Raw genomic sequence first — 22,493 nt, 5'->3', positions numbered from 1 at the left:
GATTTTATCATTACCATAGAGGTGTGTGTACTTGATACCCCTCCCATGATGATGAAATTATTTTCTAAAAAAACTGATTTTTTTTATACCTTATTATTTGTTCATTTCTGTATAATGAATTATGAGGATTCCATTTTTTTATTTTTATAAACCATCAATTCATGTTTTAAGACTAGAACCAAGTAACTTGGGATCATCTTTTTTATTTCTATCTATAAATTACAGAGACGTCTGTCGTCTGCTCCATGAATCGTCACACTTGTTCATTTGTGGATGTTAACTGCATCTGTAAGTCACCTAACGCTGTTTACTTCTGTATATTATATAAATTACCGAACGTCTTTCTGTCGGTGTGTGTGTGTGTGTGTGTGTGTGTTATTCGCAAATCTCAAACTTGACAGGTGTCTTGCTATGGGCATGAGTAAGTGAAGTGCCAAGTTTGACATTGTTTGGATTAGAAATGCAAAAGATATCATTAAATATATATCAGTAAAAGAAGCACACACAGGCTTTTGCCGCTCTAGCCGCTGGCCACTCCCCCTCTCACACTGAAACTGAGTGAGCACAGCCCAGGACCAGAGACAGAGAGGGTCTAAGGTAGCGTTTTCTCTGAGTTCACTGTGTAGCCTGCTCCCTGAATCGTGTAGTTCAATTTTCCACATTTATTGTATGTCATTATGTCAGTATCAGTATTTGCTTTCTACTATGCACAAATAAAAATGTCACTGAACTTTTGCTGTGTAAATGTAACAATGAGCACTCAAATACACCACACCAACAATTACTAAATACACACACAAAAACTGATTTTGCACTGCTCCCTGAATCGACGGCGCACTTATTCATTTGTGGATGTTATCTGAATCTGTAAGTCAGCTATGCTGTTTACTTCTGAATATTATATTTCATTCTGGTGCGCTTAACATTATCGCTACTGTGTAATAGTAGCCTATGCTATTCACCAACTAAACATATCCTATTCAATGCGTTCACAGTCTCTATCATGGGCATCATTTGTAGTTGCCTATTCACAAACTGTTTGCTCAAGCATAGCGTTTTCTCTGAGTTCACATTGTGCTTTCTACCATGCACAAATAAAAATGTCACTGAACTTTTGCTGTGTAATTGTAACAATGAGCACTTAAACACAAAACCAACAATTACTAAAAACACACACAAAAACAGATTTTGCACTGGCATTTTACAGTAGTATTTTTAATTTTGCATTTTTTTAAAGACATTCAAAACATCTCCTTAAATGGGCTGTGTGCAACAAACAGATTCTAAGAGGAAACATCTCAGTAGGGATTTTTAAAGACATTACATGTTGTAATGTCGTACATGAGTGCTTTTCAGAAGTTGTGAATAACAACAGGCTGACGTTGCTGAAGGCAGATCACCTCATCTATGTACAGAGAGTTGGTCTTCACCTGGATCTCCTCCTCCAGGCTCAACTGGCTGCTTGCTAGAGCTTTCAGTTTCATCTCTGAAAGCTGCAATGCCTCGGCTAGTCTAATGCAGAAACCACAGAGGGAAAATGCTTTTATTGGGGACATACTAGCATATTAGGACATGTAATTAATGTTACATGTTTGGTAACATCCAAACCCTTTCCTTTACCTCTCAATGTTGTTAGCGAGCTCCTTGACCTCTGCCAGCAGTCGGATTTGAGCCGGGTCGTGGCAGAACTCAACGTTGGGCCTTTGGCTGCGAGCGGACAGTCGTGTCTGAGCCACTTTCAGTGGAGCTTCTTTCTCTGCGATAGCCACTTTTAGAGCCTCCAGATTCTTTTCTTGATTTGCTGTCTCTGCTAGCAGCTTTGAGAGAGCACAGACATATAAAACTAGTCAAATTATAACAACAACAACAAAACCTAGAATGAAGCCCTAAAGATAACTTAATAGAAACTAAATAGTAAGTAAATTAATAAATAATGTTTTACTTAAAATATACATTTTTGATTTTTAATTATCAGCTTATTACAGTATAGCTAGGAATCCACAATATATTATCAGCAAATATTATTAATTATAATATTAAATGATTTTAATTTATCATTTCTGCCAATATATGTTCTCTGTATTTATTCTTTAACTGTTCATGATTATTTTCCCTATTTTTACATTAAGATTACCTTTGCTATCATCTAACACTGCATAAAGTTGATGTTTGAAAAAAACACATATTTAATGACACTGTTAAATATAATCTTTAACATATCTCAATGTAAATATAAATTTTTACTGTTCATTATAATGTTATGATGCCTTAAAGGAATAGTTTACCCAAAAATGAAAATTCCCTCATCATTTGCTCAAATTCGTGACTTACTTTTTTCAGATTTTTAGGAAAATAATCAATCTCTGTGAGTCCATATAATGCCATTGAATGGGTGGTCATAGTTACACACAGCGATCGTGCTGGTAATTCATACAACCTCAGTGGATGAATCAATGTCTTCTGAAATGAAACGATAGGTGTGTGTAAGAAAAATACTAAAATAAAATACTTTTTTTAACTACGAATTATTGTGTTCTGGTCTACTGTCATACGAGTGATCATGGGGTGAGGTGGGTGGGGTGAGACACACACACACCTATCGTTTAACTTCTGAAGTCATTGGCTGCATCCAAAATCGCATACTTCCCTACTATATGATACTGACAACATGGCGAAAGTAGTACGTCCAGATTACATTCATACTACACACATTCATATAATATAGAACATACTTTTTTAGTGGTCATGACGTAATTACTTATTCAAAAGAAGTACCAACTCAAGCCATTTGCTGCATCTGAAATCGAATACTTCCCTACTATACAGTATGCGAAAAACAGTATGCCAAAAGAATAGTATGTCCGAATACATTTGAAAAACAGTAGACGAAAACTAACTGGATGACCTACTACTTTTGCAAGATTCATCCACTGGGGTCGTATGGATTACCAGCACGATCGCTGTGTGTGGTTTTTCAAGCGTCAACTGAGTGACACACATTCAGTGGCATTATATGGACTCACAGAGATTGATTATTTCCCTAAAAATCTTTGTTTGTGCTTATCTGAAGAAATAAAGTCATATACATCAGGGATTGCATGATGGTAAATAATTGATGAGAGAATTTAAAATCTTGGGTGAACTATCCCTTCAATTCACAGTGCAACCAACCTCATTGAGCTGGTTTTCAAGCTGTGTTTTGGCAGTTTTGGTCTCCTGTATGCGCAGCTCAAATGCCCTTCCCGTAGCCTCATACTGTCTGCGCATGTCTGCAGATGTCTGCTTTAGCAAGCTTGCCACAAGAGCTCTCAGAGAAAGAGAGTTATTCTTCTCATTCTCAGCTTTGCTAATGTTTAAGTTGCAGAGGCTCTCCCATTCCTCAGGAGTCACTGCAATTCTGGAAACGGTAAAGAAAATAGGTTTGCAAAGGGAAAAAAAAGTTGGAAAACCTAAATCTGTTAACATTTGAATAGTCTGATAATATATTTATAAAACAGAATTAGATTTTTAAATACTGTATCATAAACATGTTATCTTACCCAACACTTAAGTCTGAATTCCCTTCTTTTAAATCAGGCGATGTGTTGTTGAGAAGAGAGCAGAAATCATCGATGCGTTCGGCCTGAAATTTGTCCTGCAAGTCCTTTTCCAGATAGTACTTCACTGAACGAATAAGCCTGAAAAGCACAGGAATAACTACAATTTAGTTTTGAGTAAATTGACGTTTATATAACTAGAGAGAATTTTATTGAACAACACAATATAATTCAAGGATTCAGTGCCATATTTTAAACACTTTTGAATTACTCATCAATTGCTACAGTATGTTGCAATTAGTTTAATTTGCAAATAAATTTAAAGCAGCTACATCATACACATTTTTTATTATTTGAAACAAAATATTGTTCCCCTTCGTCAGCTCACTATGACTCATATGACACTATGAGTCAGAAGTGATTCTGACGAATGGGGATCGCTTGCGAGAGCCTATCTACTTGAAGTGAAGCTAAACGAGCCAATGCACATTGGCATGCGATAATTGCACCAGCTGCCGTGCATCGCGGCACGAGCATATAATGAGCAGTATATGCTGTTATCTCCTGCCTTATCTCCTGCAAAGATCTTCTGAGTGTCTCTGCCAAGAAGAATCTCTGGTTCGTGGTGTTGGTGTGACGGCGCTGACAGCGAGGGTCGCGATATCTCTGCGTCTTCTCTCTCAGCATAAACAGCTGTTTTCACAGCTTTGTCGGTTCGGTGGGTGTGATGATTGAGAGTGAGTGCTCACACTGGGTTGCATTCCTGGAGCCAGTTGCACCAACAGGGCTTTACTAAGCCTGGTCCTAATTGCTAAGTAGGTCTTAGTTAAGACCAGTCTTTAGAGTTGACTTAACGTCAGTTGCACCAACCAAACTTAAGCCTAGGCTTAACTACGCCTGGTCTTAGCGTTGCGCGTTCATGTGAATGACCACGGAACGTGCGTTGCTAGGTTACGCTGTAAACTATCTTCCGCTGTTTTGTTAACTTGCAGCCGTATCAATCGACACACGGTGGATTTGTGGACATTAATCATGTCTCCAACAGTGTTTTGAAACGCACCATTTGCATAAAAACATAGCGCTATTAACAGCTGTACTGCTGGTGTCAATGCTGCGTTGTGGTTCGACACAAACTGTAACCGTTTATCTCTCTGACAGAATCGAAACCTCATTGTAACAATGTAAATGTCCAATGGATTGCTTCTGTCCCTAATAACTCTCTCCCGTCTAATTTTTTGTGATTGATACATGTATCCCTTGTGCTTTTTGTTTAATAATAATAAAAAAAAACGAAAAAAAAAAAAAAAAAAAAACTCTCTCCCGTCTAAAAGCCCGCTATGTCTTTACTGCTGAGTTATCAAGTGGTTACTATAGAAACACTATCTGTCGGATAACGGCTATTAACACTATTATATGCCTAGATTTTGAATTTACGCCTGCTACTGACTAGGCGTAAGATTTACGTCCGGTCTTAGTGAGAAGAGGATTTAAGCCTGGATGGTGCAACTGTCGTAACTTTTAGGTCGGACTTAGAATGCTGAGTTAAGACCTACTTACCTTAAGACCAGACGTAAGCCCTGTTGGTGCAACCGGCTCTGGTGTGTAGTGGCTATCTCCCTGTGCGTTTCAGCACCTCAGAGCACTTCTAAAAGAGCGAACACGATTTGTCTGCGTCTTTTTCAAGATGTCATTCAGATCGCGTGTTTCTGGATGCGGCCAATGTTTGACTCCGGCTGACGGGCATGATCGCTGTATCACGTGCTTGGGCTATAGGCAAGCTGAAATGGCGCTCATGGATGACTCATGTTCTCATTGCGAGTCAGACCCAGAGCCCACGGCTATGCTTTCCTGGGCCGCCGCAAGTGTCAGGCTCGAGTGGAACCCTACACCGTGTCCCGAACCTTCGCGGCTGGACGATTGGTATCTTGGGGCGGCCCCACCTCTGTGCCTTTCTTTCCGGTAGTGCATGAAGAGGTTACCAGAGCATGGACGGCACCTTTTTCAGCCCGAAACCGTTCTGGTGCCTCTTCCTCCCTCACTACCCTCGACGGCAGAGCGGCGAAGGGTTACATGGGGATCCCCCTGGTGGAGCGGTCTGTGGCGATGTAGCTGTGTCCCAAGACCGCTACCTCCTGGCGGGGAAATTCACGCCTCCCCTCCCGGGCGTGTAAGTTCTCGTCCGCTCTCGCGGACAAGGCTTACTCAGCCTGTGGAGAAGCTGCCTCCGCCCTGCATCCGATGGTGCTCCTGCAGGTCTACCAGGCCAAGGCGCTCAAGGAATTGCTCGAGGGTAGTTCCGACCCAGGGGTTATGCAGGAACTGCATACAGCGACGGACCTCGCCCTCCAGGCGATGAAAGTCACTGCACACGCCCTGGGTCGGGCGATGTCCACGTTAGTGGTCCAAGAGCGGCACCTGTGGCTGAACCTGGCAAAAACCCAGACAAAGTGCGGATCCTGAACCCTGAACCCGACAAAGTGCGGTTCCTCAACACCCGTCTGCCAGGCCGGCCTCTTCGGCGACACTGTGGAAAACTTTGCCCAGCAGTTTTCCGCAGCACAGAAGCAGACGGAGGCGATTAAGCACATCCTGCCCCGACGACCAGCTGCTGCCTCCACCCACTCCGTCTGCTCATCGTCGAGGGCGCCCCCCTGCGGCCGCCTCTGCCCCTGCTCAGCCTAAGCAGCACCCAGCCTCAGTAACTCCCGAGCCAAGTCCCTGTGTTCCACCTCGCTGCCCCACACCAGGTACGTCTGTGGTCCCGTTGGTCCCGCTTGCACGGTGTCTGTGAGCCTGGCTAGCACTTCCCAGCCCGTCTCGTTGGCTAATCCGTACCATCAGACTCGGCTATGCGATTCAGTTCGCCCAGCGCCCTCCCAAGTTCAGGGACATCCACTACACCTGTCTGGCGAAGGACGCGATCGAGCTGGTTCCTCCAGCCGATATGAAGACAGGGTTCTACAGCCCCTACTTCATTGTACCCAAGAAAGGCGGTGGGTTACGGCCAATCTTGGACCTGCGAACCTTGAATCGGGCCCTGCACAAGCTCCCGTTCAAGATGCTCACGCAGAAACGCATTTTCGAATGTATCCGTCCCCAAGATTGGTTTGCAGCGATCGACCTGAAGGACACGTACTCTGCACGTTTGCGTTCCAGGGTCGGGCATATCAGTACAAAGTCCTGACCTTCGGGCTGTCCCTGTCGCCCCATGTCTTCACGAAAGTTGCGGAGGCAGCCATTGTTCTACGGGCAGATGTTCCCCTAGAAGAAGTGTCCAGGCATGCTGTGGTCTTCACGGATGCCTCTGCCACCGGCTGGCGGGCCACATACAACGGGCATGCAGTTTCAGGTCTGTGGACGGGGCCTCAACTGCATTGGCACATCAATTGCCTCAATGTGTATTCCTCCACGATCAGCTCCTCTGTGGACGAGCCCGTGTCTTTCCCTAGACAGAGCCCGCTCTATCGTCTCTGCTGGTGTTCTTTCCCCCCTATAACTAGGCTGGAACCACCCCAGAGACTGCCATATGTTGTGCTACCCTGCTTGGCTAGTCCATATGTGTAACCGTCACAGTGCCTCCCTCCGGGGTAGGATGTGGCTTCCGCAGCGTTCTCTTCCCCAAGGGCATGCTTTCCCAGCGTTATCCAATAAGTCACACTGAGTGGGTCTTGCGGAACAGCAGTGACTGATCTTCTCTGCTTAGAGCTCCTACTTCTGCCCAACATTCTGGTCAGGCCAGGAGGCTCAAGCGGAGCGCTGAAAGGGCCAGCAGCCGTGGCGTTTTGGTAGACATCCCCATTCGTCAGAATCACTTCTGACTCACGTCATAGTGAGCTCACAAAGGGGAACGTCTCGGTTATGTATGGTAACCCTCGTTCCCCGAGGAGGGAGCAGAGACGTGAGTCCCCTCGCCACAGTTGCTGAGCTTCCTCTGTACGGCCGAGTCACAGGTCCGGCTCCTCAGCGGAAAAACAAGGATGCGAGGCACCTGCTGCTCATTATATGCTCGCGTCGTGATGCACGGCAGCTGGTGCAATTATCGCATGCCAATGTGCATTGGCTCATTTAGATAGGCTCTTGCAAGCGATCCCCATTCATCAGAATCACTTCTGACTCACGTCTCCGTTCCCTCCTCAGGGAACGAGGGTTACCATACATAACCGAGACGTTTTATTCAATTATTATTTATTGAATTCTTATTATTGTCATTGAAAAATAAATTGTTTTATTATATCATTTGTAACGTTTACAGGTTTGACGGACAGAAATATCAAGGACAATTGAATTCCTTATAAGTTAGTCCTTGGAGTTTTGTCACTGACCTGATCTGCTCGTTGATCTGCTCCAGTGTTCGCTGTAGAAGAACCATCACACCCTCAATCACCTCCTTCTCCTTCATCAGTTCCTCTTCCACCCCATCATGCACCAGGTCAATCGCCACACGCTTCTCTCTGAGGATGTCCCGTAAATATCACATGATTAGGCAACCAATGAGACCTTGTGAAAGGTTTGAACTGTAATGAATGATGTCGGCCTAATCCTAAATTAGGGGTGGTTAGTAAATTATAAGCCAAATTAACCACCCCTAATTTAGGATTACACTATCATTCAAAAGTTGGGGTCACTAGACTTTTTAATGTTTTTGAAACTCGTATGCTCAAGGCTATGCATTTATCAAAAATACAGTTAAATATTATTACAATTTAAAATAACTGATTTTTATTTTATTATACTTTTAAATGTCATTTATTCCTGTGATGGTAAAGCTGAATTTTCAGGATCATAACTCTGTCACGTCACATGATCCTTCAGAAATCATTCTAATATGATGATTTGCTTCTCAAGAAACATTTCTTATTATTATCAATGTTAAAAACAGTTGTGCTGCTTAATACTTTTTTGTGGAAAACGTGATACTTTTTTTCAGGGTTCTTTTATTTGAAATATGTAAAAGTTTTTACTGTCACTTTTGATCAATTTGGTCATGTAGTTCAACACTTGATTTCAGTAATTGTCCTCTGGTTGTGCTCTACGGTTAGAAGTACCTCTCAGTCAGACATTGCAAAGTCACTTGAAAAGGCTGAGAGCAGCTCTCCAAGGCCTTTTCCACACGGCTCTTGAAGATGATGAGGGTCTCGATCTCCTGCACCATCTCCTCAAACTTATTCTCCAGTTCCTGCCTCCAGAATTTAATGTCCAGGATTCTCTGCTCTGAAGAAGAAGTAGGCTAGAACAGTTTAACAACTAACGTTACATGTCTTTATCAAGGAAATCAATATAACCCTATCTGAAATAACTTCCTCTTTTCCTAATTTCTATCACTTATCTTTAAAAGGTTAAGTGTCATCATTACACTTCCTGTCTTACTGCACATCTCATGCAAGGCCTCTAGTTTCATGCATTTTGAGCGTTGCATACCCAGCTTCTTTTGTGCATCCTGTTGCATGTGTTTGGTAGATTTGTTGCTCTCCTCTATGAGTCTCTGACACTCTGCTGTCAGTTTCTTTGAGTGCGCTCGTTCTGCCTCCGAACTCCTGAAGTGCACCTGGTTTGCATGCTTCCACTCGGATGGCAGAAACTTATCAGGGGGTCCCATCAGCCTAGACATTTTTCTAATGAGACAAAGTCATTCTTTGGTTTCTTAAATAATTTAGGTCATAACTAATATCAAATATGTAGTTATTTTATTGTTTTAAACACTTGTATTAAAGTCATACTGTTGCCAAAAAACAACTAACACTACAATATATTACCAAAAAAAAAATTCAGGGTAACACTTTAGTTTAGGGTCCAATTCTCACTATTAACTAGGTGCTTATTAACATATTACTAGGATATTGGCTGTTTATTAGTACTTATAAAGCACATATTAATGTCTTATTCTGCATAACCTTATTCTACATCCCTTAATCACACCCAATACCTAAACTTAACAACTACCTTACTATTAATAAGCAGCAATTAGGAGTTTATTGAGGCAAAAGTCGTAGTTAAAAGTGAGAATTGGACCCTAATCTAAGTTAAAGTGTGACCAAATTCAGATATATAAGTTAACCATGTTAGGATATCAGTTCCCTGTTATAAAACAAACATTTTTCTCCATCAATTCTTGTCTTAAACAATCTATTCAGTGTTTTAAATAAGATAAACATTGTAAATAGTTAGAATTAAAGCATTAAGTGAAAATAAGGTGTCTTACCTGTCAGATATAAATTCAAATCACTATAAAACAGGACTGCTGTGCTGACACTCTGCCGGCAAGTAAACACACAGTTACTATGGCAACATAACCGTTTCAACGCTAGGGGGTGGTAGATGCCACACACACACACACACACACACACACACATATTATACACAGACACTTACATAGCATATATATATGCTTTGAGTGGAATGGATTGTACCAGAGATGGTGTTATTGTACTACTGTGTATCTAAATGTCGATCAACAATGACAAAACAATTTACATATTCGCAAAAATTTCCCTGACATACTCAAAATAAAAAAAGAAACAAGCAAATACGATTTAAAAAAGAAACAGACATTTATCCCCCACAACCTTGTTTTTTATTATTATTTTCATTATCAAAATTAACAAGACATTTTTTTTATTTAAATAACATTTATTTTATGTCATCAGTATGCATTTACGTAGTTGTTTAGAAAATAAACTCTTTGTTTATAGAGAAGAGAAATTGGTTTCTTACAGTCTTTTACCTTTTATACAGTAAAATTTGATACAAATGTATTCTATTTATACATTAGCTTTAGTCTAACATTAAAACAAAAACATTCTTAAGCCAAAAAAGTGCATATTTGGTTCGCCTAATACGTACAAGCACTATCGATTAATCGCTTTATACTTGAAACATGAAAATAATATCAAATTGTACTGACCACAAAAATAGAATTGGTCAAAGTATTTACATCACATCCTTCAGTTATTCGCACTCAATTTCAGTGAGACACAAATAATATAATAATACCACTTCAGTATGAGTTACAGTCATAAATAGATCAACAAAGTAAACATGTGCCATAAAAGATCTCAAATATATTGTGCAAAAGCAGCCTTTTCTTGACAGTGTAACAGTCTGCATTAATTTGGAATGGAATGAGAAAACAAGGGCAGCATAAGCGCTAACAGTAAACATTGACATTTTGATGTACAGTGGACTAATAAAACATTTGTTTGAAAATATATTACAAGTTAAATGCAGACTAAATGATTTTTAAAAGAATGTGGTAATAGTAAGGCTGTGGTGTGAATTCATTAATTAAATAGTTAAATAAATTACATTACTGGCTCGCTTTTCTTACTGTTTCTAACTGTTTTTGAATCCATTTCAATAAATTCAGTACCAATTTAAATGTGCTTACTTAGAATACCACAATCTATTTGGGACGGGTCCCACCAACTGCCTGCAATTTAAAATATACTGGCTGCGATTTATAATATTTCTTGGTTAAAAGAAAAAAAAAAGGGGAAAAAAAACCCCACATTGTAGTTACTGTATCACATACCAATATAAGCTCAAATTTTGGATTACAATTGCACTTGCTTAAATCCACAGGTAATGTTTGGTTTGACATCTTGGTCTTGGTCTTAACTGGCAACCGTTTCATCAAGTCCATTGATATTTTCAGACACTAAACCCTCTTCAATCGCCACTCTGGATCCCTGCACCTGAAGTGAACATTCATTAGATTTTTATACCAAACTAGATGTAAAACACCGAAGCCAACTGAAAATATGCCTTTCAAAACATACAGCCATAACAGTGTCAAGTCAAATTTATTTCTATAGCACTTTATACAATACAGATTGTTTCAAATCAGCTTTACAGAGATAACCGGGAAAATTATGCAATTTGGCTGTTGTTCAGCTGAAGTCAGTGATTAAAAATAATTACTTGCATAAAAGCTGGACTAGCCATATGTATTACCGTAAATAAATTATATTTATATATTATATATCTGGTGATTATATGTAACCATAAATAAAATTAAAGCATTTAAATAATGTGCAATTTTGGGTGTAATGCATTACTAAGCAATTAATCACTTTTACCTTGACAAAGCAAAGTAAGAGATTACTCTAAATTTCTTTGTGATTTAATTACAGTTACTTCTGATGTAATTGCATTAAATACTGTATAGACTATAGAACGATTCTATATGAAACAAAATAGGATTTAACATCTAATGATAAAATGTATCCTTTTAATTTAACCTTCTCCCTTTAAAAACTTTGGTCAGTTCAAGAAATTGTACTTATAGAGAGAATAATTGGTACAGTAATAATTACACTGTTGAAAATTGATTTAATAGCTAGTAATTAATGACTTTTTTAGAGTAATTTACCCAACACTGATTATGATTATAGCAAAATATAGAAGTAAAATTTTACTCACCCTGAAAGGTTGACTAATACCCACAATGCACTGCAGGTTGCTGCTATAATAGCACAGCACACATTCTCCCCCACGAACTGGAATTTCATCTTTGTTCACATAAACCTGTGAAAAAAAGACGATATAATTTCCTAATCTACTAAAAAAAAAACTTTATTTAACAATAAACGCTGACAGCAAATGCTACAAACCTGAAAGAGCTCATCATTGAAAGACACCTGGTCATCCTTCACCCAAGTGTACGTGATATAGTCCGAAATGCTTTTAAAACCAACCTGTGGAGTGTCAAACACAAGTTCTATATTAAAGAAACCCTGGATAAAATCTAGTTCACAATATTTTACTATTACTGTTGTAACAATACACAATAATATACTTTAATATGCATTTGTCTGACCTGCAGTCTGTGACCCCATCAGAACAGAGCACATTTTGGGAACCTCTCTCACCTTATATAAACCGATCCAGTCCCAGGCACTGGAGGGAAAGGACTGAAGAAGTCTGTAGGTTATGAGGGCGTCGAAGTCGGCACTCCACTCTCCTTCAGCACAGACCTGCACCAGAGGCGTCTCGTACATCTTTCTCAACTGATAACAGATTAACAAATGGTCATTCTTGTAGTATTTTATTTTATAGCACAATGGGTTAATGACTATTGTTTTAGATAAACTCAGTGATTCCCCACCTCCAAGCGGAAGATGCCAATGACAGGCTTATGGTCGCTAACGCCATACTCCATTTTACTCGTGTAATACTCCTGGGTCATTTTCAGAGGGAGCTCATCGTCATCTTCCCCCTCCAGTTGTTTCTCTGGCTCATCTTCATTGTCTTCTTGAGTGTCCTCTGGAGACGAGGACTTGGGCTTCACTCGCCAGAGGATCCGGTCACACCACGCAGGCTTGCGTTTCTTAGCACTAGCCAATCACAAAGAGAGGAAAACAATATTACATCAAATATATAATAGAATAAACTTGTGGATTTGAATCCCTTTTCCTGATTTGTTCAATTGGAAGAACATTGGCGTATCTTTCTGTGCAGCCATCATTCATCTTGTGAAAATGAATTTATGTGGCATGCTTTTAACTATGAAAGTCATAAGATGAAAGGATTTTATGAAAAATATTTTAACAGCAACAAATAAAAAACAAAAATAGCATATAGGTTTATGAAAAAAATGTCACGGTTGTTTGAAACAAGATTTATTCCTACAAGTGCTACAAAAAAAATAAATTAATTTGAATAATGTAATATTCTAATATACTACATATTCTAATAAGGTATAAAAAACATTTAATAGAAAATAATTCTAATAACAATTTCTATTACAATAGGCTATATATATATATATATATTAGGGCTGTCAAAAGATTAATCGCGATTAATCGCATCCAAAATAAAAGTTTGTGTTTAAATAATATATGTGTGTGTACTGTGTATAATTATTTTGTATATATAAATACACACACATGCATGTATATATTTAAGAAATATTTGCATACATATACTGTATATATTTATATATAATTTATATTATATATAAATATAATTTTTTATATATAAATAACACATTTTTCTTAAATATATACATGCATGTGTGTGTATTTCTAGATACAAATTTAATTATACACAGTACACACACATATATTATTTAAACACAAACTTTTATTTTGGATGCGATTAATCGCGATTAATCTTTTGACAGCCCTAATATATATATATATATAATTTTTTTATATATATAATTGTCTATAAATACAGGCTATATATAGAGAAAGACATATATATAAAGAATATATATACAGAATTTAAATGCTTTTTTAAAAAGCATTTTCACTAAAGTGAGCCGAGTCGTCCACATGCAAAGATCTGAACAGCTACTAGAAATGACAGCATAGAAACATAGATAACATGACTGATACTTGAAAACTCTTTGCAACACACAACACCAACTAAGTCCGAACACAGACTGGATGTACATGGATGTTAATAATAGTTATTTCTGGTGCTTCATTTCAGCAGTAGATGAATGGGTGTTACAGGACGGGATGGGTGACACACAATGCACTGGTCTGCATTAAAGTGTGGATGAGGTCTAGCAGCTCTTGTGCAAAAAAAAAAAAAAAAAGTATTTCCGTTCTCTGACGGAAATGCTACAATTATGAAAAAATTCAAGGAATGCTGACAGAAGGCTTAGACAAGCAGGGGAGGAAGGTTCAAGTTAAGAAGCACATGGGGAATTTAAAGCTTACTTAAAACCAAACCATGTCTTCTGTACCCTGCAGGGGTGAAAAGAGAGCACGTGTGAACATCTGACAGTTAAAAACAGCCCTCGCAGAGGAGCTGAGGGAGATTCAGGATATTGTAGTGATTACCGTTTCCTTCACAGCTATCCAGAAAATGTGAAGTAAACATGAAATCAATTCTAATAATTTAATATAATAATATAATTGATTATTTTAATAATCAAAAAATATTTCTTATAAAACAAAAAATGAGCAGGACTTGATTTTATCCTTATAGGACTTTATTTTAGTAAGACTAGGAATGTGCATTAAGACATTTTAATTTCACGTTAACCTTAAAAACCAATGACTCACAAAAATAATGACAATGCAATGTCATACAAATAATAGCGATTAATGATTTAATTCTGTTTTGTTCATGTCACTTGTGTAAGCCTAATTTTATTTACTCTGAACTGTATAATACAAAATATAATAATATTAGCCCATATGATTTACTTTAATGCTTATATTATATTAAATTATATTATAATGCAGTCTGATTAAACACACAAGCCTGTATTTCATATAAAGGAAGACCTTCGACTAACTTTGTGTACCTAATAACAGTGTTTTTATTTTCTTTATTCTGTACTTTATTTTTTACTTTACTAAACTTCATTTACAAAATGTAATTGAAATTTGAACTGCACAATTATTGTGCTTGTCTCAAATAATTGTGATTAGACAGAATAACCACAATCGTACAATTAATCAATAATCATGACAGCCCTATACTGCAGGATATATTGAAAGAAGTTGTTAATTTACCTTGTGTCGTAGTTATCAGAGTGCAAATCAAATTTATAGGTGGGCTGAAAGTCCAGAGGTCCCTCTTCAAACTTCTGCAAAATAGCTTCCTTCTGTTTCATCATGGTGAGCTGGTGAGATATTGACATGCACAGAGGCAACAGATGATTCATACATTAATACATTTTTCATTTACATGTATAGACATCTTTACTACATCTAAAATAAAGTGTCATATAATTTATGTCACTACTAAAGATTCAAGAGTGATCAGTACCTGATCTTTAGGCCAAAGTAGACTGAAACGCTGACTGGTGAGGCAGTTCCTTACAAAGAGCATACCATGGTCCTCGATACGAAAATTCAAATCCCCAAACCAGAACACAACCCTAGAGAATGAGGTGAGAGAATTCATATGCAATAAAGAGCAATACAAAAATGATAAGGCATCATGACAATCAATAAAATCGAAAATACATAACATAATCAAAAGAATACGCAAAATAAGAAGGTAAAGCTTAAGAAATATGCAGTATGCTTTTTATGCGCTGTTATTTATATTATAAAAATATCATGATGGACTGACTTGTGGTCCAAAATGTGTGGTGTGTTTTTGGTGTCAAAGGTCTGAGCATCCAGGATATACTCGAACTCATCCACCCTCTGAGAGGCGTAGTTCATGTGAGGGGTGAGGTGACAGTTCAGGAAGCAGAGCATGTGACCGTAGAGGGACAGACGGATAGACACGCCTCCTTTATTACCCTTTTATTTGAAGAAAATTAAGATGAAATTAAGATGCAATTTTCAGTAGGTATATCAAGAGCTGCTCGCTGAAGTATTTGCATTTCCATGGTCTTACCCAGTAGCCGTAGAGACCTGTGCGGGTGTAAGTGACCTGAATGTCTCTGATAAAGGGGACGTGTTCCAGCTTGGAAAAGAAAATCAAGAGTAGACCCTGCATCCGTATGGAGGACACCTGAATGGGCCAGAGTAAAACAGTAAAATTAGACACTATTTTGCACTATTTTCACTATTTATATATAGCCTATATTATAAATTTGCAAGAATATTTATTTATTACATTTTTCTTTTCAAGATTCAAGTTCTGTTCATGTGGGGGTTTCAGTTGTTCAGTCAAATGGAAAACCAAACATTTTTTTCAGTTCCAGATTTTGGCCAACAGTTAAAATTATCTAAATTATATTTTAGTTTAGAGCTTTATTAATCCTCATGGGGCAATTAGTTTAAACTGTCATGGTGATTCACATATAACACTTAACACATACATTCAAATACTCAAAACTACACAGAAATACATAAAATAATAATAATAAGTGAGAGAGAGAGAGAGAAAAAAAGGGGGGGGGGGGGGATAAAATAATAATAACAATGACAATCAACTAAATTTATTACATAAATTGCTTCAGGCACAAAATTAAATTTAAAGCGATTTGTAGAACATCTGATTGTCCTTAAACATCGCCCCAGGGGCATCCACTCAAAGTCCAAGTGCAACGGGTGTGTACTGTCTCCTATTATTTTGTGAGCTATCCTCAACATTTGCTGTTCATAATAAGATGTAAGATGAATTGTAAAATGACCTGAGAACAACTATCTGTACATTGAAAGAATTAAGCTTCCTCAGCACAGACAATCTTTGGTGTGACTTTTTTAATAACTGCATCAGAATTTTGGTCAAACTTTAACCTGTTATCAGAAAACGCTCCTAGGTACTTATAATCCTGTACTATATCCCCCTGTGTGCCATTAATGACCACAGGTTGAAGTGCCAGACTGTGTTCTCCTACTAAAATTAATTATCATCTATCTATCTGTCTCTTTAGTTTTTGACACATTCAGATCTAGTTTCATACTACTACACCCAGAAATAAAATCGTACAAAACCGAACCACGTTTCCTGATTTGAATGTGAAAGCAAGGAAAGCAGCACAGTATCATATGCATATTTTACCAAATAACTATTATCTTGTAAACTCTGACAATCATTTGTATATAATATAAACAAAATAGGAGAAAGCACATATCCTTGTGGTGTACCCGTAGAAATATTTACTATATCCGATAAAGCCCCATTAACTCTATCCCTCTGTTGCCTGTCTGTTAAAAAAAAATCATAATCCATGAGACTAAACCATGATTAAAATTAAACTGATTGACAAGTTACTACCCTAAAATAACAGGCTGCAGAAAATTAAATGCAGACTGTAGTCCACAAACAAAAGCCGCACTATTTTCCAGATGACGACAAAGAGCATTTACTAAAAACAGTTTTGCATCATCTACGATCTACCAGCACGATATGCAAACTGCAACGGATCTAAGACTGGTCCAGCAACTGTCATTATATACTTCTTGATCTCTTTCCAACGGCTTCATAACTAAAGAGGTCAAGGCAATAGGACGGTAGTCGTTCAAGGAGTCTGGCTTAGCTTTTTTAAGTATTAGAAAAATACTTTTCCACAAATCAGGTACTAACCCTTGATCTAAGGAAGACTGAATTATTAATTATATAAATTATAATCTGATATATATTCTGAATTTATATTTATAATCTGATTTATATTTAATATATAGATAAATATATAAACGGTTAATTGTAGCTATTAATTATTTTTATTAATTTAATATAAATTCATGATAATTATATAATTCAATATTTAATTAAAGTTTGTGTGTGTGTGTGTATATATATATATATATATATATATATATATAATTGATAATTGTAATTATATAATTCAATATATAATTAAAGTGTGAGTGAATTATAGTCAGTGAGTGAGTTATATGAATTATAATATGAATTATATGAAATATATGAATAAATATATTGTTTTAAATTTAAATATTGTAATTATCATAAAATATAATGTGTGTGTGAATATATATATCATTATCATGAATTTATAATCAATTAAAACAAAAATTTCCCATGCATGTCTACCTGTATATATATGTATGTGCTCAATGACTAAGAAACCAATCATCCACTGGTTCATAGTGAATCACATGATTAGCATATGAACAAAAGCATGTTAGTATGAGGCGGACAGAATCAGCACCTTGATATAACCCAAAGGGGCCAGAGTGCTCATGAAGAGCTGACTCCAGGAGTCCTCGAAGGCCAGATCCGTGACAAACTTGAGAGGTGCAGCCTTCACTTCCTGGAGACTGAACAAGAGCAGCATCACAGACATTAGGACATTCAGACCACATACTTCTGAGGTCAGATACCTATAATTGTTTACTTTATGTGGGTCCGCAGACCTCAAGATATAAAAACTCACCCGATCACATAGAGGTCGGGTTTCTTCGGGGAGCTGAGCTGAAGCAGAGAGTTCACATCTTCAGGAGGCTCAGCTGTGCCCACGTTCCACGTGACGACATACAGCCTGTGGGTATAAGAAAGAAAGATGTATTCAGTTCAATAAAACAATAGTTAATTCCTTCTCCTTGTGTAATCCGTTTGGAAAACCTCCAAGTAAATCTCCATGCTTTCCTCACATAACTGCTCAGATTAACAATAACACCATTTCAACTAATTGGTCCGAGCAATTTTAAGCATATCAAATTGCAGATTAACATCTTAAACATCTCGATCCGTCAAACTATTTTTAAGAACTACAGACTGGAATCTAAAGTTCAAAATATCTCATCCCTGAAGATCACTGACGAAACAAGATCCTCTCTGGAAAAACAGAGACAAGGTGTTCAGTTGCCACAAAACCAAACTAGAAACCAGCAGTCGGGTTTAGATCTGCCAGACACGACAACAAGAGAAGTGAAAGACAAAACCTGAACTGGTCTGTCTCAGGTCGGCCCGCAATCTGAAAAGCCCCATCTAACGTTTTAACCACCTGCACGTGCAGTTTAGCGCACTTGCAGCTTTTCATTCAAATAATCAGCTATTTCCTCCATGCTGGTCACGTGAAAATAGCACTCAATTGTCTTGACAGGTATTTCGTCTTGAGCACCAGGGAAGCAAAGGTAGTTATTCCAGAAATTATTAATACAGTAAAGTGTGAGATATAGGCTGTAGGGGGGAGTAGAAGGAGGTGGAAGCGTAGGCGGACTTTTAGATTAAAATCCTAATCTGGTTTATCAAGGGCTTACATGGCCCACTCCAACACATTCAATTTAAACAAGAGGAAACCTCAATGCTGCATTTACCCAATGCAATGGAGGTATTGTTGCAACTGAACTGCATCTGAAACCTCCCAAATGAACAGAAAACTTGACTCTTTGCAGTGTTTCGTCAGCAGAACAATCCAAAAACACATTAAATAGCAGCACAATCCATTGAAGGGATGCATGTCTATTCCTCACAACCTCAAAGATGGCGCTGCTGTGAAAGATGGAATACCCGCTCTTAATTATATACAGTGTACAATTAAGTTTACAGAGTTCTTGACTCTTGCAGTCAATACAAAATTTGTGACCAAAAATTGATGCAACTCTTGATGGAAATAAATGTTGTGATGTTATTTCCATAAAGAGGTGCATCAATTTTTGGTCAAGATCTTGTATTGACAACGCACTCTGTAAAGTCTCCTCCAGCACATCCCAAAGACTTTCACTGAATTTAAGGTCTGGACCAGTTCACGTGTGAAAATTATTCTTCATGCTCCCTCCAAACCATTCTTTCACAGTTTGAGCAAGATGAATCTTGACATTGTCTTCCTGAAATATGGCCATGATGTGTCTTCCTACATGGTTGTTTAAGAAATGAAAAGTTACACACTCCATCAATTAGGGTTAGAAGAACTGTTGCCAAACATATAACATGCTAGAAACATAATAATCACTCCAAAAATAATCTATAAGAGTCATAGACTCTTAAGCATTTGCATATTTAAATCCGAAACTAGTGGCCAAATTATAGAACTGTAAAACGATTTGGTTTTCCATTAACAACTGAAACCCCCACATGTACGTGTGTTGAGAAAGCTAATCCTATTGTGCTTATCCCTGCTTTATTCTTTCACCATTTCAGTAAACAAGAGACTAAACTGTTCACCTTGTCTGAGAATTCTGGATGTTGAAACATAAAAAGCGCTCGAGGTCTTTAATCGACAGTCTTGTGACAAAATTTCAACATCTATAATGATTATAATACATGTTTGTGCTCTAAAGAAACTCTAAGTGGATCATTGTTTATCAATATCTGTGTATTCACATAATGAGAATATATGATAAAAGTATAATTTTGTGGCTTAGTGCTAAAAGAGTTTGATGGAAATCCAAAGGTTATAGATATAAACTCCAGATGGGGTGATTCTTGATCACTATGTGTGCGTGAACAAGCCACTTGCAATGGCAAAATACAATATCAATAACTTTTGATAAGAGAGTAAAAATGAAATTAAATGAGTCATGTGCTAAATTAAAAATAAGAATATTTACCCAAAAGTGTCCATTTTACGGTCTTTAGGGTCCAGGGTGACAGAATTCAAAGCACGTGACAAATCTTCCTCCATCTTCGCCAACCTGTCAGTCGTAAGAACATGTTAGTATCTCATGAACCTGTTCTGCATCTCATGTGCATCAAAATGCATCGTAAGATAATATTTCCGTTATAATATTGTGAAGTCAAGAGTATGACGTCAGGATTATATACAATGTCAAATGTTGCATGCAATATTCTTTAATAAAAGTACAGATTCACTTCTTATATCACTTTACATACTGAAATATCTAAAATAATGCAACAATGACAAAATCAAACGTGAATACGTTTAAAACCGTATTAAAACTACCTCGTACAAACTTCGTTTGTCTTCGCTTCCGTAGTCTCAAAGCCTCTGTGGTGTTCAACAATTAGTGGAGACAAAAATATCCTGTAACATCACGAACTGTGCACTGTATTTACATGAGAGAGGGTGTGTGAAACAACACACAACAAAACTCAGCCATCCATGGCTGCTGGAAAGTTAAAATAAAAGTCCTGAAGCGACACCACACACGCGAGGTACTAAAGGTAATAAAATAGGCCTACTCTTTTCATTCATCGAATTTAAATATTTTATACTGTGCATTTAACCGTTTAACTTTGCAATTATGTGAATTTAACATGAAATCTTTAGCATGAAATAGCATGAAACTTGTGTTTCGTAATCAACTAATCGTTTTTTTAAATATATATTTTATAAAAACAAATTATAAATAAAAATAAAGTGAACAATAAACGTGCTTCATGCATGCATTTAAAAAAAAAAAAATTCTAATGAAAAAATATTTTAATGTAAGGAGCCAATTGTAAAATGTCTGTTACTTTTATGAAAAACGAGATTGCATTTGTTGAGCAAAATGTTCCTTCAAGAACAATTGTAAGAAACAACTGATAACAACAATTTTGTTTAAATAATTAAAATTTTGTTTAACTTTTTGTACTTAATAATAGGCCTAATTGTTGGCTATTGTTATTATTTTTATATATTTTTTATAAAAAAAAATTATGAGATATATTTTTATTAAAATAAACTAATATTAAACTAAATATTTTAAACCAAATTTTAAACTAAGTAAATGTTAAACTTTAAAGCAGGTCCTCCTGGGGACCCCCAGGGGTTGCAGGGGAGTGTTAGGGGGTCCATGGAAATGTTTAATTTTTTCAGACATCTTGGATGAAAGAACATCCCCTACAACTTAACATAATACAAAGCTTCTCATCTTCCCAGCCATTCAGTCATACAGCATATCCAGCTAAGTTCTTCATTGATAATCCAGGAGTTCAGCCAGGAATCTTGGAGTAATCTTTGATGATCAGCTGACCTTTAAGGATCACATTGCAAAAACAGCATGATAATGCAGTTTTGCTTTGCACAACATTTGGAAGATCAAGCCCTTCCTACAGAGCATGCAACACTTCCATGCCCTTGTCATTTCTAAGCTGGACTATTGCAATGCTCTTCTGGCTGGACTTCCAACATGTGCAATCAAACCCCTGCAAATGACCAAACAGTTGATGGACCCCATTGACTTCCATAGTATTTTTTTTTCCTACTATGGAAGTCAATGGGGTCCATCAACTGTTTGGTTACCGACATTCTTCAAAATATCTTCTTTTGTATTCAGCAGAAGAAAGAAATTCATACAGGTTTGAAACAACTTGAGGGTGAGTAAATGATGACAGTATTTTCATTTTTGGGCGAACTATCCCTTTAAGGAGAAGTTGGTTTAGAGGTACGGATAGGGTTAGGACTTAATTTCTGAACAGGAATGTTGACAAAATATGTTGATCCAGGAACATGTCTTGCTTGGCAAAATCACAGCGACCCTCATTATTCTTTAATCCCTTCCTGTTTCATCTTATTTTGAACAATGACTGAAACTTTGTATTACTGGCACTTCTTGCTTTTTTATGATGAATCGCTTGTTGTATTCCTCAACTGTAAGTCACTTTGGATAGAAGCGTCTAGTATAATGAATAAATGTAAATGTAAAGCAAACAGTTTAATCCAGTAAATGGCACTCTAATCACAAGTTA

General features: G+C 37.3%; 2 protein-coding genes across 2 annotated transcripts; both read right to left on the bottom strand.

Annotated features, from left to right (window-relative positions):
- Nucleotides 1–1,190: 1,190 nt before the first annotated feature.
- On the bottom strand, nucleotides 1,191–9,819 carry tekt1 (tektin 1). Its single transcript, XM_084125552.1, has 8 exons — nucleotides 9,736–9,819; nucleotides 8,955–9,148; nucleotides 8,582–8,747; nucleotides 7,859–7,987; nucleotides 3,540–3,677; nucleotides 3,172–3,397; nucleotides 1,621–1,817; nucleotides 1,191–1,512 (listed from the first exon to the last, which is right to left on the bottom strand). Exons 2-8 carry the CDS (start codon nucleotides 9,142–9,144, stop codon nucleotides 1,353–1,355), a joined length of 1,206 nt encoding a protein of 401 aa, XP_083981678.1. The 5' UTR covers nucleotides 9,145–9,148; nucleotides 9,736–9,819; the 3' UTR covers nucleotides 1,191–1,352.
- Nucleotides 9,820–10,084: 265 nt separating this feature from the next.
- On the bottom strand, nucleotides 10,085–20,897 carry inpp5ka (inositol polyphosphate-5-phosphatase Ka). The gene is made up of 13 exons (XM_084125550.1): nucleotides 20,764–20,897; nucleotides 20,411–20,494; nucleotides 18,295–18,399; nucleotides 18,070–18,178; nucleotides 15,846–15,962; nucleotides 15,573–15,748; nucleotides 15,264–15,375; nucleotides 15,008–15,117; nucleotides 12,640–12,868; nucleotides 12,404–12,541; nucleotides 12,146–12,229; nucleotides 11,955–12,059; nucleotides 10,085–11,227 (listed from the first exon to the last, which is right to left on the bottom strand). The coding sequence occupies exons 2-13, from the start codon at nucleotides 20,482–20,484 to the stop codon at nucleotides 11,147–11,149; spliced, it is 1,440 nt and encodes a 479-aa protein (XP_083981676.1). The 5' UTR covers nucleotides 20,485–20,494; nucleotides 20,764–20,897; the 3' UTR covers nucleotides 10,085–11,146.
- Between the last annotated feature and the right edge of the window lie 1,596 nt (nucleotides 20,898–22,493).

The sequence above is a fragment of the Abramis brama genome (genome assembly GCF_963993115.1).
Source record: "Abramis brama genome assembly, chromosome: 10".
NCBI lineage: Eukaryota > Metazoa > Chordata > Actinopteri > Cypriniformes > Leuciscidae > Abramis > Abramis brama.
Note: the sequence above shows the minus strand (reverse complement) of the source record. Positions and strands in the feature narration are given on the sequence as shown.